General features: G+C 39.1%; 1 protein-coding gene across 12 annotated transcripts in view; it reads right to left on the bottom strand.

Annotated features, from left to right (window-relative positions):
• WNK2 (WNK lysine deficient protein kinase 2) overlaps positions 1-25,990 on the bottom strand; it is a 124,475-nt gene that overhangs the window by 44,070 nt on the left and 54,415 nt on the right. For 9 of the 12 annotated variants that reach the window (XR_011144021.1, XM_068960264.1, XM_068960261.1 and 6 more), the window contains exons 6-12: positions 18,103-18,191; positions 16,977-17,196; positions 13,612-13,900; positions 9,913-10,109; positions 7,060-7,212; positions 3,026-3,217; positions 1,457-1,996 (exon numbers count right to left, since the gene is read on the bottom strand). Coding sequence is in view for 11 of the 12 variants with exons in the window: in XM_068960264.1 (XP_068816365.1) it covers positions 1,457-1,996; positions 3,026-3,217; positions 7,060-7,212; positions 9,913-10,109; positions 13,612-13,900; positions 16,977-17,196; positions 18,103-18,191 (1,680 nt within the window). In the remaining variant the exon portion in view is untranslated. The remainder of the gene's footprint in view (positions 1-1,456; positions 1,997-3,025; positions 3,218-7,059; positions 7,213-9,912; positions 10,110-13,611; positions 13,901-16,976; positions 17,197-18,102; positions 18,192-25,990) is intronic. The other 3 variants (XM_068960265.1, XM_068960266.1, XM_068960256.1) reach the window with 1 other exon arrangement.

The following is a 25,990-nucleotide window of genomic DNA, read 5'->3' as shown; positions in this document are numbered from 1 at the left end:
TTACAAGGCTGCCTAAGTGGGCTGCTTATAATAACCATTATAGTGTATGTTGCAGAAGAGCAGTGAAATAATTTCTTTCATCTTGCATAACTAAAATAATTCACAAAATAATATTTAAATGTATAATTTACCTGAGCAAGACTCAACACGCAGGTGCAAGATATCAACTGTAAAAATAACGCTGTACTATAATTCCTTTATCTACAGGAATACTTCTCAATTAAAAGTATTTCAAAAGACAGAAAACACATTTCTGAATATTCTTTCACACTTCTCCATTTTGTTTGTATTAGCCATCTTTCATCCTAAAAATATTATGGGAGTCTTCCATAAATATTTGTTAAATAACGGCTGTGTCACCACCATTTGAGAATACCAGTTCTTCAGTTCTGGCATTTGCCATGCATGCTACACGTAACGGACCCGATTCGATTCCCTCTGAAGCCACTGGGAACACTATGACTAATTAGCCCAATGGTAACTGTATCAGGCTCCAACTTGGCTCTGTTTTTGCAAACAACATTTCTGTACCAAATATACAGCTGAAGTCACAAATTTAAATACGATGTACCACGTTAAAGATACCATGATATGGCAGGTTGAAATGGGATGTTATGAATTTCAATCCACAGGTTATAGCAAAGCAATGTAGTAAAATACAAATTCAGCTCTCTCTCCTGTTTGGCTCAGACTTCACTTCACAGTGTTGTCATATCTCAAATGTGGCAATAGAAGTATTTACAGACTGCATTAACAAGTCCTGAATCATTTATCTTGTAAACAGTGCTAATATTAGAAGCTTCATTTTATGCTTCATTTCTTTTAAGGGGGAGAAAAGATCTGCATCTAGTGTTTATTCTTGTCTGATAGATATCTTCCAAGCAGCTTTCTGGAGTCATTATCGAAGGGTGATTTCCCTTTGCTTTTCAAAGCACGTTGTTTTTAAGCAGTTCTATATCAATACAACTGTATCATTTCACTCACTCCTGCCAGTCATCCATATTTTGCCATCTGCATTTAACAATCTATGCATCAGGAACGTACTGTAACACAAATACCTGTATCAGCATGAACTAACTGTTTTGGCCAAGCCTCTTTTCCTGCCACTGGAAGATGAGAGCTCACCCTTCCTGCAGGGCCATCCTCTTGCGCTTGAGACAGGAGAAGGCAGAGGAAATTCAAGAAGCATGCTTTATTTGCTCACTTTTCAAAGTCCATTAGATCATCGCGCACATCCACGACGTTCCCTTGACAGGGGATTAAGGCATCTGCTTTACCTGAGCTCAGCCCTAGCAACCACCTCCAAAACTGAGGTCGAGAAGTTACAGGACAATCTCAAGAGCCAGAAACACAACTCCCAGTTGCGTGTCCACCACGGAAAGAGCCCCAGGAACACCTGCGTGCAACAACCACCCTACCATCTAGCATCAATACAGCCGAACGTCAAGTGGATTACCTGGTTACCAGCCCCAGGCGCAGACAAGGCCTGTTCAGAAGGATGAATTAGGCTCGGCTGGAGTGACTGAGGAGGTGGAGGCTGCTGCTGCTGGGAAACTGCTTGCGTGCTCTGCGTGTGGTGGGGAGAGGGAGCTTCGCTCTGCACGATCTGCTGGAAGGTGGCTGGGTACATCTGCTGCTGAGAGAGCTGGGACACTGCGTGGTGTGCTGGCAAAGCCGACACTCCCGGCGGAGCCACAGCAAGTAACGGTATTGTAGCAGCCGACATATTTGGCACTATTGTTTGGCAGGGCAAGACCAAAGAAGCCACAGTTGTATGAGGAAGATTCACTGCCTGCATGGGGAGGGCAGGGGAATTTGGTGCCAGAGGCAGAGCGGGGTTCATGGGGAGGCTTGGTAAAATCACAGCTGGAGTAAAATATGGAGAAGGAGCAGGTATAGGGGGCACATTTGCAGCAGGTATATCAGAGAGGTTTGGAGGAAGGTTGTCAAGTCCTGCCAGAGGAGTAATTGCAGGAATGACAGGAAACTGAGGAATCTGAAAAAAATATAATATCACATAAATTGCAAGTGCTTTCATTGATGGTACAAAGTAGTTTCAATTGCCATACAAGTATGTAAAAATCACCTGTGTAATGATGATAATTATGTCTGTTTGTTCATTTCCTGAGGTTTATAAACAGTAATACAAATTGATTTATGCTGAAAACATCAGTAAAAAGAGAAAGAATTTCATTTTGGGGGACATTTTTATACCTTAGGACCTTAGAACTCTTTCTAGCACTACTTAAGAGCCATCAAGCAACATACTAACAAAAAAGTTGCTTTCCTTTTGACGGAAAAGAATAAGAATCCTATATGAGAATATAAAGTAAAAGGTAAAATTCTTTCATTAAAAATTCAATATGTCGATTTAAACCCCCTGTCATTAAACAGGCTGGCTGCAACCCAGGCAGCACAAGAGATTCCATAAAGTTGTTTTTAAAAGCAAAACCGCCCCATAAGACAGCAGACTATAACTACGCTGCTATCACAGAAGCAGCTTGTTTCTTCCCTTTTGCAAAAGCTGCTTCACATCGTGAAGACTGTCACCAGGAAACTAACAGCATCATCAAACGGGTTCAGACCACAGAAAGGTCCGTCCCTGCTACTGAAAATAGAAACAGGGCTGAGAGCTAGGAAGCGGGATGGGTGGGTAGCAGGGAAGGTGGTGAAGTTAAGAGCTCAAGAACATAAAAAAAATGGGCAACTGCTCATGCTCTTAAGCCTGGGATGGGGAAGAGAGTATGGGGAAGGTGCAAAAAAATGCAGTTACTGCAATTTTGTAGCTGCCATTACAGGATTATCTAGGCATAACACAGGATTATTCACAAAGGATACTTTTGATTCACTGAACAAAAACAAATTCAAGAAAAATACAGTTAATATGAAAAAGCTATATTCTTAGGGACTAATTAAATTGATGTGCATTTAACACAGCCACACAAAAACTGCAAATCATACTAATTATTAGCTGGAAAGCTTTACATAACTGTATGTATTTCTACACAGTTGTCAAAGGTATTACCTGGGAGGGGGCAACTGGTGGAAGCTGTGGTACAGTTGAGATCTGAAGCGGTTTTAATGGCGTACTGCTAGCTGCCACCTGAGAAGTTTGGGGCTGATACTGGGGCAAGAGGTGGGTTGCAGGCGGGACTGGGCAAACGGGCTGGCTGGCAAGCACCTGCTGCAGAGAGGCTTGCTGTGATATGGGTTGCTGCTGGAAAGAACAAAAGAACAGAAAAAGGTTAAGGCATGTCTACTACAGAAGGGTCAGCTCACCTGGGCATAGCATCCTTTTAACTTTCAGCTGAAGTCAGCACACAACTGTCGCTTGGATCAGAACTGGTTTAGAAGAGAGAAGGGTGCTCCTAATTTAAACACTACAAGAGTCTATGCTTAAAGCTCATTTAAACGTAAGATACATTACCTGAAAAGACAAATGCTAACTGTCTTGGAGAAGTTATTCATAATAATTCATCAGACTCTTCAAATCCCAGAGATTGTTCTAGCTGGCCCTGTAAAATCCCTATACTATTGACTTCAAAGATTCCTCCTATGCAGATTATACCCAGGCTAATCTTGGCATTCAAAAGCTGACTACATAATATAGTAGGTGTTGAAATATACAACACTTTCATTACATAGTTTTTATCTAATCTGGAAACAAAATACAACAATTATATTAAAAGTTCTAGCTGGATCCCAGTCATATCTGAGATGCTATAGGTACAATGTGGCAGCTGAAAAGGCAGTTTCACCATTACAAGGGAAACGGTGCTCTGCTGGCCTGCCAGGTTCTGTTCAATAGAAACGAAATAACAGGAAAAAAACGGCAAAAAAGCTGACAATAATCAGTAAAAGAAAGTTTCACATTTTCTGTGCTACTGATACATCCTTCTTTGGTTCCTTTAATTAATGCTAAAAGCAGTTTTAAAAAAATATCAGTTTCAGAGGTGTGGCATTGGGACACCAAGCTAGCTCTGGATTGACCTACTTGGGATCACAGGATTTATTAGTTAGCTCAGGCTCTGTAGCACATAACATCTAATACCTTGCCTGAGGTTCCAAAGGTGTTTTTTGATTTTGGGTTTTTTTTTTTTCCTTCATCTTTTCCACTTCACAAGTATCATAATGTTTTGCTCTGCACTTTCTCAGGAGCAGAATTCTTCAACTGGAATTTTTAGGTATTAATACAATAAAACTGTAGAAGGTGAGTCAAGGAAGCAAGACATGCCATCCGCTCTTAAAGAGCTAAAACTCAACAGTGATTAGTAACAGCTTCTAACAGAAGAATCCGTGAATAAAGAAGTATTTGGCTACCAGCATCTAGTGTCTAGGGCTGAACACAGTGGACTGCACAAGCAGTACAAGGCATGCCGGACAGGGCACTGGGCACGGACCTGAGCAGCATCAGCTCAGCTCCTGCAGGATTTATTAGTCCTGGCAGGGTGATCATCTTGCCACGTTGAAGAGGAGACACTAAGCTGCCTCTGTACTGCGAAACAGCACGCAGCCCCGGCCCCCGCGGGAGCAGAGCGGCCAGGCTCGCGCGGGCCTGTGCTCCAGCCGCCCTCGCCGGCGCACCAAGCCAGCTCGGGACCTCAGCGCCTGCGCCACACTTAATCTGCGGCTCAGACAGGCTGTCAGCAGATAACTGGGAATTGAGCAGGTCGACACAGGCTGATCAGCCGGCCCGCAGCTCAGAGGACGTTGCATTAAAAGTACAAAGATTGCATTCATGGAGCTAAAGCAGTTCCCTAAAACTCCCATTTTCAACTCAACTTACATTTTACAAAATGTTTGTGAACTGGATGACATATAAGGAGGGGAAAACACTCAGATAAGTTATGCTAATGTAGCTGTATTATAACCTTGACATTATAAACAGTCACCAGATAGATGCCCAAATTTAGGGGGAGATGGGGGCAAAAAACTGAGGCGATGCAGTACTTGATCCCTAGTGTCTGAGCCACCAATGCGTAATCATAAAAGATTGTTGCATTTCATCATTTTACAGACAATTTCTCATCCTGATTTAACATCTTTTTGTTTACATCCCCTACCATTTGTAGGCAAAAGACTGAGGTTTTTCACTTCTTTTGGTATCACACCTAGAAATCCTGGGGACACAAGCTCCCCTGGGTCCAGAGACACGTTTGTCTCTAAGGCACACAGGCGCTCCAGAAAACTCCACACAGAACTATTACCATTTTATCTATTTATGTTATTTATGTCTACAATATTATTAAAAAAATTGTCTTCTAGCTTGCTGCCAATTAAAATCCTAATTTTGTAACGATCATAAATATATACTTAATGCTAGACAAGCTACCTAGTGTTTTACTGAATTTTCCCTCAGAGAATATGTTCTGAGATACTGCAAAAGTACAGTGACCATTTATATAACTTTTCATCCAACTCAAAGTAGCTCTTCTTAAAGGGTATCAAACAGGGACAAAAAAAATTTTAAAGTTCCTAAAATTTGTAAATGCCAGTTGTAAAAAGCTAAACTACCACTAAAATACATCTCCCACCAGTACTGTGTGATCGACTCAGGTGTTTTTACATTGAAAACTATAGTATAACAAAAACTGCAAGCTGGATGCATTTTCTTCACACTCCACTATGTTTTTGAACTATCTAGAGAAATTTAAGAATAAAAGTATGAAAAGTCTAGTTTTGATCTGGGATTGCATCCTGGGGGCAGATTTATCCTTGGGGCGATTCCATTTAAATGAAAGAAGTTGCCCCAGGCATGAATTTTGTTATAGAGCTTACATCACATAATACATCCTAAAACAATGCCCAAAGGAAGTTGCAAACGTATGTACGGGTATGCAGACAGAAAGGGAACTACATGCTTTGATTCATCAGAAAACAAAGACAGACTAATTATTAATCCCAGTTACTACCAGGGATGGAATTATTTCAAGAAATAGCCATGCTATGAGGAAAGGGTGTGGAAAAAAATTGTGAAAGTTAGGGAAAGATCCTTTTCCAAAACAGTTTTTACACTTGGGGGAAAAAAAAACCAGTAGATTTTGAATTGTCAGCACAAAGCTGTGAAAGCTCCAGAGGCCTCTATTGATGTCTCTGCAACGGCAGCAGTCCTATATTTGTCTAAAAATATGTAACATTTTTGACTGAGAGAATATGATGTGACATATCTTTGCCCATTAGAGGAAAAAAAAGGGATGCAAGACAAGACTTCAGAAGCACATCTTTTCAAGAAGACCAAATTACATGGTTTCTATGAAAATGCTTTCAGAAGAATAACGCATGTTAAAAAACATTTGAGTGTTTCATCTATGAGATAAATTGGGATAACTAAAAAGGTATGGAGAGGTATGTATGTGCTAGTCACAAAGCATACAAACATTCCCCAGCCTTGTCTACAGTTTCTACAGAAAGAAGCCAAGCTTTTGGTAAAATCACAGAAATAAGCCACAAATTAATACACTACATGGGTCTGCAGCTATGTTTCTTACAGGCCAACATCACCTTCATGCAAGGAAGCAATGTAGCCTTCACAGCTGACCCTGTTTGAAAGAGGTGTTTTGTAAATAGCTTTAAAGAACAAACTTTTGGAGGGAATATGATAATCCAAAACACACACAGAATTTTTATTTGGAAACAGTTCAGATAGAGTCAGAAAAGCCAAAATAACCCCAGTGAAAAATAAAGTAGATTAAATGTGATAGAAACTCAAGAGGGAACATGTTTCAGCTCCTCTCTCTGGACAGACCTGGCAGCGAGTGGTCGAGAGCATGGTGCTGCAGGCACCTGCTCCTTCCCCGGCACTCGCACGTGGCAGCCCCATGCCTCCCTGGGGACACACTGCTCCACCCTCCAAGACCTGCTGCTGCATGCTGGGACCCCCTCCCTCCCTTCCGGCTGCTGCTCTTGTCCCCTAAACCCTTGCCCCAACCCATCCGACTCTCTAAAATGAAAGTTCAATAGTTTCAAACGCATCGAACTGGTCACAAGCACTGGCTTGAGCAGGGCACCGGCAAGGAAGGGGATGGGGGAAGTGCATTTCTGCAGCAGCCAGCTCCTCACCTGCTGGCTGGCGAGCACCGGTGGCGACTGCCCCATCGGCAGGGACGCCACCGTGGTCGGCTGCACCACCGGGAACGTCATTGCTGGCTCTTGGTACTGCTGGGGCCTCTGGGACACGGCAGCAGGTGGAGCCTGGACCACCGGCAGGCCAGGCTGCAAGGAGGGAAACACACAGTTTCAGAGACAAGAGCAACCCTCACGTTGAGAAGAGTCTCTACAATTGTTGCTCATGAATATGCTTCCCATCAGTCTATTCAATATTTAGTTCAAAGCGGAGGAAAAAGACATAATGAAAAGTTATCTGCATGGAATAGAAAGTTAATTATAAGCTAAAAATGTGCAAAAAGGTCAGCATTTTAATGGCAAGTAAGATAACCAGACTGCATTGTGTTTCTTTCTGGAAGCAAGCCCACAAACCAGCAAAACCACAGAAAGCACATACTTTTATAGAATATATTAACAACAACAAGTTATTAATTGAGTAAAACAGAACTTTTATCTTCAAAAGTTTTTTTTTTAATAACTTCATAAAGATTCTTCATCTTCAAAAGAAATAGGTAATTTACTTGAATTGGAGGCCATGAAAATGAATATAGAAATGAGAAACAAAAACAGAGTAGAAGTGAAAACAAAACAAAATAAAAACATTCAAAGGAAATTCAGATAAGGCTTGTAACAAGAGAGGGTCTCTAAAACTTCAGCTCAAAGTAGATAAATAGATTAAAAATAAACAGCATGCCAGCCTGAGCTACATAAGCCTAAAACAAAAAATGACTACAGCTCCAGTTACGTGCTGGTGTGTAACCCTGGTAAATGATTTCCCAGATAAATATGTTGATATTTATTTTTTCCTGTAAAACAGGTAGTTTTGGATGAGATTTTTCTTTGCTATGTTTGTTGGGATTTTCAAACCTTGGAACTGTTTACCTTTGATTCACAGAAAGAAAAAAATATTGAAAATCCATCAGAAAACAAAAAGCTATGAGGAATCTCTTGCTTATGAAGAAAAAGTCATCTTTCCAAACCCCCAATAAAGAAAGAAGAATGAATTTAAGCTTAATTACTGAGAATCTGTCAATGGAAAGAGCGAGTCTGCTCTCAGGCAATGTGTTGCACAACTCAATCTAATACGAATTTCCTACCAAAAATGTGCTTTTTGAGTTCTATATGTAGAATTCCGTTAGTGCTTCATGTGGACAAGAAAAGAGGAAGGACGCATCCTAGCAGAAGTATGCACACAGGAAAGGATAAATCTCAGCAGGGGAGGGAGCTGGCTACAGATGCCAAGGATGAATTTTTTCCTTCAGGTAAACGGAGCCACAGTTCAATGCATTCACAAAATACAGTTTAATTTATTGCAGGCCTTTTGTGAAGATGTAAGGGAAAACCAGGGAAAATGAAGCACTTCCAGAGTACCTAGGGTAAATCTGGATCACACAATGAAACAACCATTCGTCCTGGATTTGATTTTTCTTCTTTTAAGTCAAATAGGATGAAACAAAAAAATTAACCTACCACACCATTACTGTCATTTTTACTAGACAGGTTGCTTCCACCACTCTGGGAAGCTGCAGTCAGTTTGTTCTTCTCTCTCAGTGGTGTTTTGCCAGGGCCAATTTTACCGGAGGGCTGGAACGGTCCGGGCACGTTGGCTTCTCCACAATCAAAGGATTTGAAATGCAGGATTTTTTCTGCAGCTCTTGCAGATCTCATGGGAAGAGAACTGGTCTTTTGGCTAACTATGTTCTGTAAAGATTCCCGTAACAAAGGCAGGTCTAAACTCCTTCCGCATGGCCTGCTTGTTTGGGGAAGAGGCTGAGACGCTGAGTTTTTTGGAAGTTGATTAGATGCAGAATGAGCATATTTAACAGGCATTGAAACCTTCAACATTTTTTGATCTTCTCCAGAGTGAAATAAATGAACTAAACATGTCTGATGACACCATCTGAGGAACATTAACTCAGTAGGGTTTGCAGAGGTCCCCAATGCCACGAGATGCAATGCGCCTGCTTCCCCTTCAGCGGTCTGTGGCACCATGCCTTCCTCTCCGGGCCCTCCTGGAAGGGACGGACGACGTGGAGCCAGAGCCGCTCCTGAGTCACTGTGGCGACGGCAGGCACAGCGGGCACTGCCCGTCATGTGTAAACTGCGCGGGGTAAACCAGGAGCACTGTGCTGCTCCCATTTCTGAAGGATGCACCAGGCTTATATCGTGCCCCTCACTAGAATCGCCTGAAGATCTGCGTGTGTTTGCCTGTGCTTGCCCTTGCACCAGCAGTTGCGTTAATTGGCTTTGGTCAAAGTTGCAACAACACGTGAACGGGAGCAAGCGTGAATGTATGACTGGGCTACCAGTGCTCGATTCTGGAGCCTCAATAACGGAAGTACTTTGTCGTCTCTGTGCAATATCAAATTCAAACCAAGGGCCAGAAAGGCGGTGAATGGAAGTTTGGCCTTTATCATGACTGGAAGAAATATCTGCCCCAAGAGGCTCTCGAACAAATGAAGGAACAACAATGTGTGGCTACATTGACAATAAACAACAACAAAAAAGAGTAGTTCTCAAATATGTGCATGAGTTAAACATTTTGTAATTATTAGTTTTAAACTAAAAGTATGATAGCTGCCAGTGAAGCATTTCTTAAGAATAGCAACTATAACTAGAAACGTATGATCCGTTAAACGCACATTTTAGATCAACTAGAAATACATATACTAAGCAAGTCATTGGTAGAAACAGAGGAAGGAAAACAGGAAGCAAGCCCCAGAATCCGCACCTACTAAAAATAGCATATAAAGGAGATATTAAATATGATGTAGGACACAAAATGGTTTCAAAAAGTTTTAAACTTACTCCTGAGGGCTGCTGGTAGTGCCCCAGCTGCTGAAGGCTATGGGGCAAGGCCTGGCTCTCACTTAAAGGTGGACTATAAACCCGTTGAATAGCAGGAGGTATTGAATCAGGCAGAGAGGAGTAGATGACACTTTGCTGGCTGCTTTGGGAGTCTGAATAAACAGTGGACCCCTGACCACTGTCAAATGTGCTGTCAGCTGAAAGAACAATATTTTTTATTAAGAGCTCAACAACTCAAAACATTCAAGCAATGATTTTACACCAAGGTCAACACCGGTTTATGTAATTGGCATTTTTACTACCCTAGCCATTCCTATTATATAAATAAATTATACAACACAAATGTTATTTTCTACAAAAGGCACATACTGCTCTTCCTAAGCCAAAACCAAGAGTAGTTCCCAAGGGTTTATATGCAGAATGATATTTTAGGCACATCAATATTTCCTTTAAAGGACATAAGGTTGACATTAGGAATTGAAGACATTTTATGGATTTTGCAGGATGAAAGGATAGCAAATCTCACTTGTAATGTTCAGAGCAGAGCATGAGGTCTCCTAGAGTTAGCTCTTCTGGAAATGCATTCATTTTAACATTGATTAGTGGTGCTGCAAATTTCTACTTAAAGTTCCAAAATTCCTCACAGTATATGCTTTGCTAGTTCATCAGATTCTAATCATCTCAAGTGTACAGCATTATGTCAGATGAAGAGTAATTAACAAAATAGTTCCACTGGTTTATTCAAAGGCATACAGTGGAGAAACCACAGAAAAATATGTTATGGATTTTTTGACTGTCTTAAGTCCATTGCTGTGATACACAAGCTACAAGAACAATATTTAAACATGCCTGCAAACAAAGGCCCTGTATTAGAAAGTTGCAGGTTTAGGACAGCGTCTGCTGTAAGCAGACTATGCAGCAGCACAAAAATAGGTCCTGTAGGAATTACAACTGAAATGCACTCTCATTTTGTTATTTGTAAGCCGGAAGTTTAAAGCTACCTGAACTTAACAGCAAAATAACAGAATGAAAAAAACTGCTTTACATAAGCAGCTACCTCAGTCCAGGATTTTTGGTGATTTAGGAGTGCAATTGAGAGCTCTGTCAGCATTTATCACGCAGAGTGTTAGCCCAACTAATCTGCAGAGCTGCACAGCTACGGGCAAGCATGCCATTTCTTATTGAATGGAAATAAATATTATAATTGTTTAATTGAAGATCATAGGTTTATAAAGGTCTTTTCAAGGCTTTTGAAGCCTGTGAAGTTCAGGCACGCTGTTCTTGTACATAAGCTGTTGCTTTTTCGTTTCAGATGGTCAAGATCGTAGCTACAAAGTACATGAAAGCTTGTAAGAGAGACTTAAAACTCATGACTCAACTGTAATACAGTAAGATAGTTAGGAAAAAATGGCTTTAAGTACAGATGAACTTAAACTATATTTGTTCTTCTGACTTTCCAGCTTCTCTATTTTTCCATCTCCTAAATAAGATTTTATTTATTTGGGTTTAAAATAACAAATATATTTTTAATAGCACCAGCGATGAAACTTCAGTGTATTCATAAACTAATCTCTCAGCTATGTTTTGCAAAACTAAACTCACTTCTATATTTATTCAGTTGATTTATATAAAGGGCCACCATGGCCTTAATAAGAAGGTACGGATTTCTGTAGCATACGCACTTCTATTTTATTACAAATAATTATTGAAGACCTCAAAGGAAAAAAAGAGTATGAGTTAAGAGCACTACAGCGAAAGAGGTGAGTCAACCTTAAAACTTTATAGAACATCATGCATTACACAGGTAATAAACTATTAGTTTATATTTCTACATTTGATCTCAGAATATTATATTAATTGATAGAGAAGTAATTTATAGAGGCCTTATGCTCAAAAGCTCTAAGCAAATGTTGAAAGATATGAGATAGCGAATTGTCAAATAATAGCAAGTATAGATTACAGCTGAAGAGTAGGAAGGAAATTGGGACTTTTATATTTAGTATAATATAAAATTCAGCCAACTCATTAGCAACAGAATCGTGGGAAGCAAAAGTAGTCTTCTTCCCTGGAAGCAAAAAGAGTCATAATCACAGGGTTTCTCAAGGAAATAGAAGGTATGAACTAAGTACACGATCTAAAAAAAAAAAAAATCCTGTAGTATTCTGACACTTACGCAAATATGGCCATTTCTTATATCTTGTAAAGCTGTACTTCCTGCTAGAGGTGTGCTTGGTTATTTTAGTATTTAAAGTGGCGCTCTGTACAGCAATTTATACAACACCTGAACTAAAACTGTAGTTGTCTCTGTGCTAAAGATAATGTCTATTTAATTTAAATATGCTTACGTAAAAGTCCTGAGCAGTAAAAGGGAAACACTATGATAATATTTTATTATCAAAATATGTGCATCATGTTTTGTCAGAAAAAACTGACTAGAAAACAGCTCTCACTAAATTTCAAATTTTCCAAGCTAAGAAATATCTGCCAGCATTACCTTGAAGATGTTTAGACTTTGCCTTACACCAACCCAAGCATAAACAGATTAAAATTTCAATAGCACAGTGGAGCTCGACTTGCTAACAAAGGTTGATTTGAGGGGACAGAGATAGAGTTAAGTTATTTTAGATTAAGAAAAATACTACTTCCTCCTGCTCTCCCGTTTGCTGGAGACAGTCCTGATTCTCAGAAATAAAATCAGGAACAGCTCTGCAAGCAAAGCTAGGTAGGGTCTTATTCAGAGATGGACCAAAGTCAGTGCTGGGACTGTAAATCAACTTGTCTTGAAACAGCCCAGTGATCACTCCTGAATCAACAATTACTCCACTGTAAAGAGTTGACAGATCATAGGCACGTAGCTATCAGGGCCTGAGGAAAGGAGAGCGAACACCTGCTCCCACCCCAATGACGCAGGTTAAGCGACTTCCCTGCTTTGAGTCCACCAGCCAAGGCTGAGAAAGAGAGCGCACAGGAAGGGGGAGAGCACAGGTACCGGGTCCCAGGAACCCCAAATATAAATAAAGGGACAACCCACAAACTCTGACATTCCCAACACATGGCCAAACCAGGTTATTATTTCCCAGAAAACAGGGAAATCTTGAAGTATATTATGCAACATTCAGAGATTGCTCTCTTCTGCTGTAGATCTTTGCACAACTTCACAAAAACAAGCTGTCAAGGGTAGCTCACAAAATGCAGGAAACTCCAACACCTGGGTTTCAGCAAAGACTGCTCTTGGCTAAACATCTCCACATTGCCAACACCTTTTCAGAAGGTGAACGATAAGAAAAAATCTGTCACTGTGATCAGTTTGGAGCCAGTTCTGAAATCACATCTTACGAAGAAGCTTAGTGGTGATCCCACTGCCTGGCACATAGAAGTGAAATGTAACGACTGTCTTTTTAAATAAGTACTTTTGTGGCCAGAAGTAGGTCTCCTTTTTGTTCTACTTATAGACTATGTTTATGGTTTTTGTATTTATTCATTTTATACTTCAGTAATGTTACTATTTTGAAAGGAGGAGCTTTCCCTATATAATGTGAATTTATTTCTCTCAAAACTATTCTACAACCTTCTGAGACACTTGTGGCCTTTCAGTTATTGTGCAAAGACATGAATAGTCTCTTGCTGCTGAACTCAGGTTATTACTGATTTTTAAACTAGGACATTCATCACTGCACACTAAACAAACACGGGACTTACATGCAACAGATGTGACGCTGGTGGGCAGGTTTTGCTGAAAAGGGTGCTGGTCCGCTTCGGGCTCCTCTGATTCCGACAGGATTTGGTGACCGGTGTGAGAAAGGTAGGCGACTTGAACCTGTTGTGCCTGTGGTGCCTTCAGTTTCTCCAAACATTCAGAATCTCGACGTTCCTCTGACTGCATCCTAGGCCAAATTCTCTCTCTTCTCCATAGTATTAACGCTACTCTGTCACGTATTGACTTTGCAACTATCTTGAGATCATTTTCATGAAAAAATCCAGAGTCAATCTACAGAGGAGGCACAAACTTAGCAAGATCACATGTGCATGGATGTGCATGCATGGATGTGCATGCACATGTGCGTACACACATATTACTTGAATCATCTATTACTCAAATCTTGTCTTAACAGAGAAAATATCAGTTTGAAGTAACATGAATTACATACTTGTTCCTCACAAGTACAGGAATTCAAGACAGGGCTTGATGGAGTTTGTGGGGGGAAAAAAAAAATCTGTCACTAATACATTTGAAAAAAATAGTAATTATTAAGACCTGAATATATTTTCGGTCAATTTATTGACTAGTTAACATCCCATAAGAAGAGAGTAAATTTAATTGCAAATGGGTTCCATTTCTTTTTACAAAGACTAATGAAATAGTGGAAAAAAGGAAAGAAGCATCTTTGGATAACGGTCTTCGAGCAATACAACTGGAGTAAACCACGCTACCCTTCGTCAGACTTTATTGCCTTACCCTTTCCAGTATCCACAGCTCCCCAAATTGTGGTGCTTGTTTATCACAGTAAGTCATGAATTTTGTCTCAGACTAAATTCTCTTAAAAAGTAAAGTCAACGAGTTATAGATGGGCTTTTAAAAAGAAAGTCTATCACTGAGCCAAATGCAGACATACAGACTGTTCACATTTGGCTGAAAAGGGGGCCAAGTTTTCTCAGAATTCAACCACACAGCAGACAAAATGGGAGTTTGTCTTTGTGCTCCTTGTTTGCATGAGTCTCCTAGTCATGCCCTTACAATGAGGGCTCCTTGGACATCAGTAACAACCTCCCACGGATTTGCCTACTCTCCCTACGTTACTACTCTCCCTACGTTACTACTCTCCCTACGTTACTACTCTCCCTACGTTACTACTCTCCCTACGTTACTACTCTCCCTACGTTACTACTCTCCCTACGTTACTACTCTCCCTACGTTACTACTCTCCCTACGTTACTACTCTCCCTACGTTACTACTCTCCCTACGTTACTACTCTCCCTACGTTACTACTCTCCCTACAAGTGGGTTTTACAGATTCAGAAGCACTTATCTTCAATGCAGGAAATCCAGAAGTTCTTTGCTCTTGCCCAAATACAAGATAGTTTTAGAGCTTTTTTTTGTGTTGTTGTAAAAGCAAATAGAAAGGCACAAAGCAGCTGAAAATGCAGCTACAGATGGATGCCAGTATTTTCCACTGCCTATGCCCCCAGACCATGCTGACAATCTGGCAAGGGCTAACAGCAGAAGTGAGCGCCTGGCACAATGGAGCTCACAGGGTCAGAGGACTTTGCATGGCAGTCACCAACATGGCAAGGAGCTGCTGCTTTGCAAAACAAAGTTCAGCTTGGAGGGAAGGCACTGAAAACCTGTCATATTAACAAGTTTTTAAACATTCTCATTCCTACATCTCTGTTTAGAGAACGGTAAATTTTTAATGAGGACATGCTATCTTACAATACAGCTGGTTGTGAAACAACTTCAGCTTGCTAATCCACCAGAACATTTCAAGTCCTTTTCTTTTTGACAACATGCATCACGTGGACACGTTTGAACACCTGACTACTGAAAACCTATTAATAACGAAAAATAATTCCCTCTGTCCAAAATATGTCTTGCATTATTCTCTTCCACAGCTCCTAACACAACATAAATTTATAAAGCGCATGGCTTTGGCTTCATAATTCATAATGGCTAGAAAAAGTCATTTAGGGATAAATGTCCCCTTTCTTCCCCCTAAAGGCCTCAGATTTGAAAGAATTTCATGTCAGTCAATTAGATAACTGTTAATCCAATAGTCAAACACAAGTTTTACAATTATTTGGGTAAGGTCAAAGTATCACAGTACTTTGGGTGCAATCCTTTTGCGTATACTTTTTATGAAAATTCTTTCCCATTAAAAACAAAACTTCATAAGTACAGGCCAAGAAAACTGCAGAACTTCAAAACTCCAAATACTTTCATAAACATTGAACTATAAATGTAAAATATAACAGAAGGTTATACAACAATATATTACTGAAAAAATGTTGGATCTACTGCAAAGTAGTGACAAGACGACAGAGAAGCCTGAATTTCTCCCATTAGTTTTTGGGGTACATATTGATGAGTCCAAGCATAGAGAAGCAGCTTTACCAAAATGTCCCTTTCCTAAGCCGGACAGGAGTGGTGATGACAGCATCATTAAATAGGACCCCTTGTGATTTAGGATACACAACAATAGGGACATTTCTGCAAGCACAAGAAAATTCAGGTCCTGGACTGAGAGTTTACTGGTTCTTTGTTTCTGTGACATTAGAAAACCTCAACAATTACAGTAAAGAAAATCTTTAAAATATGAGATCAAAGACTCTCTAGCGAAACTGGAAGACAAAATTGTTTTGCTAATAAACCCCTCAAGTTATGAAGATACAGAAATTCACCAGGTTAAATATATCTGTTAAAAAAAATCCAAAAGCTTATTCCTAAATATTTGCAGTGCGCTTAAATTTAGCTTCCTACGTGTGTTTAGTGATTCAGTGACTGATCAAACTTTCTTCATCTGCATTCTTCCTAATTTTCCATGAGTAACACTAATAGAAAAATGGAAAAAAGTGTTTTGAGGAATTCAGTGCAGAATATTCCTGATTGAACTTCTGAACTCTTCTAATTCATTTGAAATTGCTCTATGAAATTAAACAGATTCCAAACAAATTTAAAGACATTCAACAGCTAACAGAAACTGGCAACAGATTTTTCAAAGTGTAGTACTAGAAGAGACATCCATGGTCCCTAAGTGACTTGCTGTTTTGAAATGTCATGTCCTGTATCTGTTTCAATATTTGATAACCACTTTTTACAATTATTAGTTCTTCCCCATTTACCTTTCAACTTTTGATAAACCACTTTTTCAGCTATTAGGTTGTCTCCATTTACCCCGTTCTTCTCGCATCCATGCTAAATCATGCAACCTGCTTAAATTAGACACAGGGAATCTTTTAAAGGGAAAGTACTTTACCAGACTTGCTCCTGCTGTCCTTTGAGATTTATGCACTAATTATATCTATGTATGTATATATTTTTTTTTTTGCCAGGAGGAGTTTATTTTACCATTTCTTGTGCAACATCATCAGGAGTTTCCTTCTCCAGATCAAAAGTAAACTCAATGGCTCCATTATCTTTGGGTTTTCCTTTCAGTTTCTTAGGATCTTCTACCCAGAGTCTTAAGGCAATAGAGGATTTCCTACCATGGTCTTCTTCTGCAAGTTCCACTCTTACCCCAGTATCTTCAGCAAAAAAGGCATGGCTTAATAAATCTTTTATTTCATATCTGCAATGGATATAAAGAATATTCAAATACTGCAAGCTTCAAGCACTTTCAAATAAGTTTGTGACAAGAAATTCCTATTAAAGGCAAAAATATTTACAGTATGTCTGGTGTTCATCCATACAAAATTTGCGATTGTAGTGAAAAGTAGTAGTATTGCTAGCGTTACTGCTGAAAACCAGACGTTTCCTATTTCACAAAGTTTCAGCAATATTCATACACCTTAAGCATGTACAGAAGCAAAGATTAATGCTTTGTTCAACTTTTCTTGAGTATCTGAGTTTAGTGAGTACTAAAAAGAAGGTTCCCGTTAGGTAGTCTGTTGAGGGCCCTAAGAACCTTCTTTATGAAAGGTAGGAACTACTAAACACAAGGCACACTAATCTAGAAGAGACTGGTGTAAGATGATTAGGTTTTAAAGCCAAAGCTAGAAACAAGACACAATTTGTCTTCATATACGGAGGCTAGTTATCAATGGAATCTGCTATGAAGGCATAGAGTGAATCCTCTGCCGCATGAAACATTTACGTGAAAAAAAAAAATCTAATTTAGAGTCAGTTCCATCACAAGTTGTGCTCCAAGCAGGACTTCACAAGTGAGATCTTTCAGACTGGTATGCTACAACCTGCTCTCAGGTCCACAGCAATGCTTTCTGACTTCATTCTTTGAAGTTGAGAGACACACAACAATTACGCTTACTCTATTATCCTGACATTTTATGGCAAGAAAGTAAGCAATCATTTATATTTGTATTTCCAGGTGGTGGACGAAGTTACTACCTATTATGTAGGTGAAGTGTGTTTTCTCCTGAACAGGGAAGACTCAGAGGCTGGAATAGAAATCCACAAAGAGATTCAATATCTGTGTATAAAAACTGTTTAATAGAAAATGTGATTGTTTGAAACAAACCTTTCTTCTTTATTTTTGCAAATGCACTCCCCAATTATCTCCTTAATTTCAGGATCAGTAACTTTCTCAAAGCTTGCTGGCTTTATACCCTAAAAGGGTAGAGAAAAATAATTCAGTTTGAGAGCAAATTACATTATATCTCTTAGTTAAAGATAATGTTAGTACATTTTACAGAGAATTCAACCCTTGGAATAATCAATACTTCAAAGTTGTTAGTCTTAACTTAAAACTGAATTGAGGTTTTAGGGCTATTACATTTCTAAGTACCTTTGTACTTTGAAATAAGTGCATTAGTTTGTACATGCAACTCAGCAATACACCATGCAAATCTCCCTTTTCTTTACTGCTAACATTTTCAAGTCTTACTTTCATACCCTGTGGACTCTGAAGTCAATATTCAAGAAACAGACACATCTAAATTCTCAAAAGGAGAATTTTTCTTCGGAAGTATTCTTTTTTAATTTTTGCATTTCTTGCATTAGCTCTCAAAGTATTAAATAAAGAAAATAATCATATTTTTCTTCTAATAGCCAGTTTCAGGAATGAGTCAAAAATACCTTGGAAGACCGGACCAATGCAATATTCTATATTTCTGCTCCCCATAAATATTTTGCTTTTCTATGTCCCCCAACACTGCCCAAAAAACCCAAAACAAAGCAAAAGAGAAGGAGAATATGCCTACCAGCCCTACATTCCACTTACATTTCCCCACTATATTGTTCGAATCTTAACAGGAACACGTGACAAAGCAGGTGTCACCTATAAACTGAAACAAATTAAGCTACATTCTCAAAAGTCAACATTTTTTCTGGGAATACTGTTCACTCCCAGGTTTGAATAGCTAACCTAAGAGCACAGCCTTTCCAGAAGAAACCCATCTGTTCAATGCAGAAGAAAAGTTACAGAAACAGAATCCGCTTCCCCACACAGGGAGCTCTGGCTCTACGCAGATATAACAGAAATCATTTGTATTTCTTCAAGCTTAGGTGGGGTAGTTTCAAGAAGAGAGAGGGGATGTAAAACAAATCCACGCATACATCCTATGGCAGTTACAGGTCATCTCTCTCTACTGGCTAATATTTCAGGTCCAAGTTCTTAACTCAGCACAGTCAAGGTATACAGCCCCTTAATTACACAAACGTATGTCCTGCCAGCATGAGAAGTAGTATGCAAGTTCTCAGGCTAAGGAATAGTTTATATATGTCATCTTTCAGTATATATAATCAAAAAAAAAATTTTGTTAGAAAAATAACCCCAGGAAAGTCTGAAGAGTGTACAAACGATGTGCAGCTGTGCATTTTCAATGCCTAGATTGACAAATTTTTCTGATGTGAAGTTGGGGAGAGGAAAGAAGGGATGTTCACTGAGAAAATAGGCCGCCCTACCATGATCCTTGTCAAATGGGGTAGGAGGAACAAATACACACTCAACATCGCTAACACTTAACTTATCCCATGTAGTTCAGTAACTCTTTTCCTGTAAGTACTTTTCAAGTGTATATTCAGCTGTAGAAGACAAAAGCTTCAACACAAAAAGTTATCCTTTTCTTTTTGAGGTTCAGCTTAAATTAAAACCATGTTAATTCATTCCTAAAAGTACATATATCTTTACCTACTAAAACAAGGTGTATATGAGTAAAAATTTGACAAAAAGGATTCTGAAATAGATTCTGCAGTTAAACCCTGTCACTTAAGGACGTAAGTGAAGTCAATAAAGGAAATCAGGTTTGCTTTTTTGCTCATCTAGAAAACAAAATCTAATTAAGCACAAAATTGAATGGGATTTGGATTTAACTCCATTCAGATCCTTTTAAAGTTTCACCCTGAAAGAATAATAATAATGGCCTCCTTATCTGCTACTATATGGTCTGCAGTCCTGAAGGGTGGACTTTCAGCTCACCTGATGCTACACTGCTTTGGATAAGAAGTAAAATATTGCAGAAAATGTCTCTAAGTCTTCAAGCACTTCACTGACTTTGGTCTTGAATAAATTTTATAGGCAAACTTCAGTAAGGGTTTGCATCTCTAAGAACTTCTGAATATTCCAAGATCAGATTATACTTCTATCTTTTTATTAAAATTCTATTGCCACTTAGATCCTGTATTTAGACTTTAAACTTGGCTCCCTCCCTGCTTCATCTCATGTTAACCACTTCACTTTTGCCTTACAACTAAAAAGAGTAAAATATGTAATTCATAAACATTTGGGGGGAGGGAGAAAAAACACAGAACAGTCATATAAAGTCGGTTTTCCAGTTTTGTCTAGGCAGAAGGCTACCAAGATTAAAGAAAAACACTGCAGAGGGAACAAAACAGAATAATACACACATGCAACGAGCTGACTGTTGGCAAAAAGAATTCTTTGATTAAGGAAAACTAAATTTTAATTTATTAGAAAAATGTGTCAAAATGAGAGGGAATATCTGGTCTACCACAGCCCATCCTAATTAAAAACTAGGAAAAAAAACCCAAAAAAACACACCACAGTATATCTTTTCAAGACTGCTCCTTAAACAAACTCTGATACCTTTCATTTAGAAATGAAAGAAAACAAAAAAGTACCAAAAGATATTTTTAGTATTAATCCTCTACCTATTAAAATCCTTAAATAAAGCCATCATCAGCTCTTATTTCAAAGGCTAAGTTTCTAGCTGCCCTCATGATGACAACCTTGAAAAAAATAAGTCAACATAAAATAACTACGAATTCACCAACCTTGAACTGCTTCTCTTCCCTCATGTCACAGGGTCCTCCTACTCTCACCTCAGAAGGATGGCCTTTGAGGATTCAATGCCACAATAAGCTTACTGAATTTTGGAAAGACCCAAAACTGCTTTGCTGCCAAAGAGCTGCTCTGCCCATGCTGCTGTGATGGGGAACTGTGTCCCCCTTGCAAGCCAGCTGCCTATAGCCGATGCCTCCCTTCAGAAGGGCCACAGGTTCCCACCAGAGGACCATCTGGGGAACAAGACTGCTTACTGTAATGAACTCAGCACTGCTCACCAGAAACTGGGCATGCTGTGTCAGTGCTTAGCTTGACTACAATATAATAAAAATCAAGAGGAGGAGCATTAGTGAGGAAGAAACAGAAGAATGAAGAGATGTATATTAAAAGGTACCAACTAAACACAGAAAGGAAATAGTCAGCATGCTGACAAGGGAGCCACCACAAGGCTGAACAGCTGATAAAGAGTTGATAAGGTTTCCAATATTTTAGCAGAGGTCTCATGTTCCTGTTCTTTTAAAGTTGCACAATTTTTTTTGACAAATGCTTGATAATGCCTCATCAGTATGTCATAAGCGACTGAAAAATCAGACAACAATTTAAAATAATAAAATATAATTTATAACAAAATATACTTAATTTTCTTGATTTTGAAGGTCTGCTCATGATTTTTGAGCACCGATTTCTTTACTTTAGGGTTAGCAATATTAGAATAGGTTAGTACTCTCCAAATGAAGTGTTAGGAATACTGGAACAATAAAAAAAACTATTTTAAATGCAGTGCTCAGTTTGAAACCAGCTAGCATTAAATTGCATCATTTCTGAATAGCCTTCATCTTAAAAAGATCTATGAGGGTTATGCTTTCAGGATATGCATTGTCATCTCTCATTAGTGCTTCATGTGGGTTTAGCATTGCAACTCTCTTTCCATAATTTTAGGAAAAGTAATCACTGCTTCAGTAACCAACACTAAATATTTGGGGTGTTCAGATAGGCTAAGAGGCTATCTTGTTCTTAGTAGTTTAAAGAAATTTTTGTTAATTCACAATGGAACATAATAAGACAAATCTCTATACATTTCCAGGCACTCTAGTTTGCTATAGGAAACCATGAATTTCCAACTTAATGACACCTATCAGGAAGAACAGTTAATAAAGGACTCTGCTATATCTGCTATAGCTCAATGTTTACCGAAAAATACCCCACAAATGTGCATAAGTTTCAATTTTAACTGAAAAAAAAATGAATGCATCAAACACAGCAGTAAAGGCTACTTTCACCACGTTACCTGAAGAGCTTTCTGCTATCGGGCAACATTGCCTAAGGTGCATATTGAGGCACTCAAGGGAACATACCAATTGCTTTTTATATTTGCAGATTGTTTCATAGGTATTTTGACACAAGCTAAACCTATGAGAGACACAAATAGTACATAACATATCACAGTATCTCTCAATTTTAATTTTCTTTTCCAGAATTCATAGATTCATCATTTAGGTGGCTTGACTTGAGTGCTTAAATGACTGTAACAGAGCAGGTCAGGACACACTGGGCATCTAGGTTTGCTTTGAAAGGTTTCATCCGATACTTCCCTGAAGACTGACCCTGATTTTTGACCGTACATATTGCTTCCATAATGGTGACTCCTACAAACGCCATGGCTGTTTCAACATCCTTTGAAGAAGTGCTGACTCTTCTCAAAACATCTATTGTATTAATCTACCAAACTCCTAAATTACAAATACATGACTAAAAGAAACAAGGACAAAACACGCACAATGAACTACATTTTACTCAGAGCCCCGACGCTACGCTGTGCTTTTGCTCCTTAGTTTTCATTAACATCTCCAAGGCCAGCTCATTATCCTGCTGCATCTCCTCCTCAGAGCACTGTGCCATGGCAATTCCAGACCTCCCCATGATGGAGGGGGCTTATCTGAAACACACGTTTCTAGCTGAAATCAAAGGCTCCATCTCATTCATCTATACAAAAGTCATCTCTCTTCTCTGAGCATCCCTAAGGAAACATTGCACCAAAAGTCAAAGCATACTGGCTAAGGGATCCTTGTCATCCACAGCAGTAGGAAAACTGTACAGCCATCTCATAAACAAAAGTTAGTCGACACAGGGTGGACAAGGATATTTTCATACAAATTCTTTAAATGCTAAAACCTAAGTCTAAGAGCAAGACAAGAGAGAGGAGAGCAAATAACCTTCCTTTCAAGAATCTTTCTCCAACAAAAGGGATTATTTACTTTGAATTCCCCCTGCAAAAACAGAACTCATCAGTAGAATGAGAAGCATTCAAATAGTCTCCACAGCTTCTTTCCAAAGTGATTAGATTTGAAAGACGACTACACCGCACTCCACTATAAGACAGCTGAGTCCACAGTCAGGCACCTATAGGACATTAAAGTTTTAATCTCCACATTAGGGAGAAATGTGGGAAATTAGGGAAAAAATGTAAAGCTTGTTTTCAGAGCTCTAAGAATAGCTGCTTGTCATTTTTACATCAGCAGAGCACACTTTTGAAACAATAACACATAATGCTTTAAGAAATGCACAGCTTACGCCACATAAGTCAATGTTAACTCTGACTCAACTTTTCTGCAGGCTTTTCTTCAGTCTGGAAGGCTACCCTTCCAGCTACAGCCTGCTCAGAACTGAAATTCCACCTTCTACCTGAGCGTGGTCCCTAGAATCAGAAAGTTCCTAGAAAAGCGGGGGAAAAAAAAATCCTCTTTTTCCTAGACTGAAATTCCATCCCATTAAACTGTTTCTGAAGTCAGCAAAGTGAAGGTAAAGCTCTCCATTCTGTCAGTACTTTATTCCAGGACATCTGGCAGTAAGACCATTGTATGCAATTATAAACTCATCTGTTTCGCTGCAAAATGGTGCATAGACCTAACGCTAATCTATGAAGATTATCTGCAGATCTAAGAAGGTATCTGAAATGCACAGAAAGTCAGTGTAATGCGATTCACAATATTACTTGTTGTTGCAGTGCTACAGCTATGGACTGTATTCAGTCTGTATAAACAACATATATTTTACAAATGTAGAGAAAATATTCAACACATTCATAAAACTAAAATGCAAAATGAAACACTATAAATGTGGTTTGTTTCAAAATTATAGGTTTGTTCTGCTAAACCCAATGAGGTTTATGTATCCACTGAATCCCTAGGGTATAGAGTTGGTCTGTTATGAATTCTCCAATGCACCAGTAAGAAAACATTGGACTGGAGCTGCATGGGAAGGTCAGACTGATTTTTCATCACTAAATACACCTATTGTCTACATCAAAACTACTTGGCAAAATGATTAAACACACACAAAAAAATCTGACTAAGAAAAACCATCAAGTTATGCATGAAAAATGAGATTATAGCATCAGAACAAAGGTCACCGTAAATGTGCTGACCAGGAAATCACTTTCAAGTTAGCTGCAATAAATGTAGCTTTGACCTGTTGCTTAAAAAATATGCCTTTTCTATATTTGTTATATATTTTTTATTTTTATCATGCATGATTAAACTCAGCCAAAGAGTCCAGTGGTTTTATGATCTTTATTCCTTCCTTTGAATTGCAGCGTGTGCTGTTGCAATAGGCCCCAAAGAACCTAAGAGCTTCACTTTCTCATTACAGACTCAATCACATACACGTTTCAGTTCCTTGAACTGCTCTTTAGAGTGTGACAAAAAACATAAAAAGTCATTAGAAGGGGCCTAGAAGAAAGAGACAAATGAAAGTGTGTCAATGTATGCTCCAGAAAGCTACATTTGGATGCTAAGGCTGAAAGGGCAGAGAGAAAGGGTACAAGCATGTCTAATCTGTCAGAGAAATGAGCCAGTCTGTACGTTTGGGAAACAGCTCAGGAAATGATTGTCATATTAGCCTGGACTATTATGTACATATAGTTACACATACATAAAAATAACAGTGGAAAATTGAAGCAGCAATGAAATTAAGCCATGAGAACATGCTCAGACAGAATAAAAGGTCATCGCAGTAACTAAGTGTAATAAACTTAAGCTATAAGTTTAATAAACTATAGACATGCATAATGCAGAATATCTTAAAATAAAATAATGGTGTTTCAGACAAGCAACGTATCAATTCTGCATACCAGTATCTGTTACCAATGCATGTGACTTTAAGAGATATGACTTTAGAGGTATCTTACATCCTATTAGCAGTCAAGAGCTTGAAACAGTGTCAGAATAGGGAGTAAAAACAGTTGAAAAATATTACAATGGCAACATGAAATAATATACTGTGACCACAGGGGATGTACATCCCAGTGTAACATAAAGTTGGATTAGAGGCAGCCTAAAGAATAAGGTAGTTACTCTACCTTCACTAGCAAGCAATTACTTTCTTAATTCAACACCAGCAAGCGATGCCAGCCTCTTCAGCGCTATTAGCACCTCCAGTGGTTGCTGCCATGATATTGGGCTAATGGCAGGAAGAACAGGTAATTTTATTCTATATTTAAAAAATAATAGCATAGGGCAACTAGACACAGAGATAAGATTTTTAAGTTATGCACACCCTGAATTTAAAATACTAAGAATAGTGCCTACATTGCTGGTTCAACATTTTTTCTTCCAGAAAACAACCTTTCATCAAAAATTAAGTAAAACTCTTTCTCACTGAGAAGGTGATGTATGGTACAGCTTTCAGGAGGGCTGCAATATTGATCCCATCTATTTGAGAAGGTCAGGGCCAACTTCTACTCTAGTGAGCCTCCCAAACCTCACCTGTCCCTGGGAATAAAACTTAGTATAATTCAGCCTCTTAGCTTAAGTCTATGCTTTATTTCCATACTATATTTCAGCACAGTGAAAACAAACCCAAGAGCTGCTGCATGACAACTGCAACCCTAACTCTTCATGAAAAGTGATTTTAAGCTACAGCTTTTTCCTCTTTAATTTGTCACCACCTCAGGTAACTGGTCAGACCCAAGCACCTCTGTGATAGCTCAGGATGAGGACTAGGGAGCAGGGTCCCTGCTCCCTAAATTCCTCCACTTAAACTGCAGTAGCAGCTTCCCTCAGAAACAGCAGTGCTCCTGCTGGTGCACTCACGCGGATCCCAGCGGCGTCCTTGGCTGTCGCCAGCTCTTCTGTGGACACGGCTTCTCGACAGAAGTGGTCCAGCC

This window comes from Struthio camelus, chromosome 14, assembly GCF_040807025.1.
Source record: "Struthio camelus isolate bStrCam1 chromosome 14, bStrCam1.hap1, whole genome shotgun sequence".
Lineage (NCBI taxonomy): Eukaryota > Metazoa > Chordata > Aves > Struthioniformes > Struthionidae > Struthio > Struthio camelus.
Note: the sequence above shows the minus strand (reverse complement) of the source record. Positions and strands in the feature narration are given on the sequence as shown.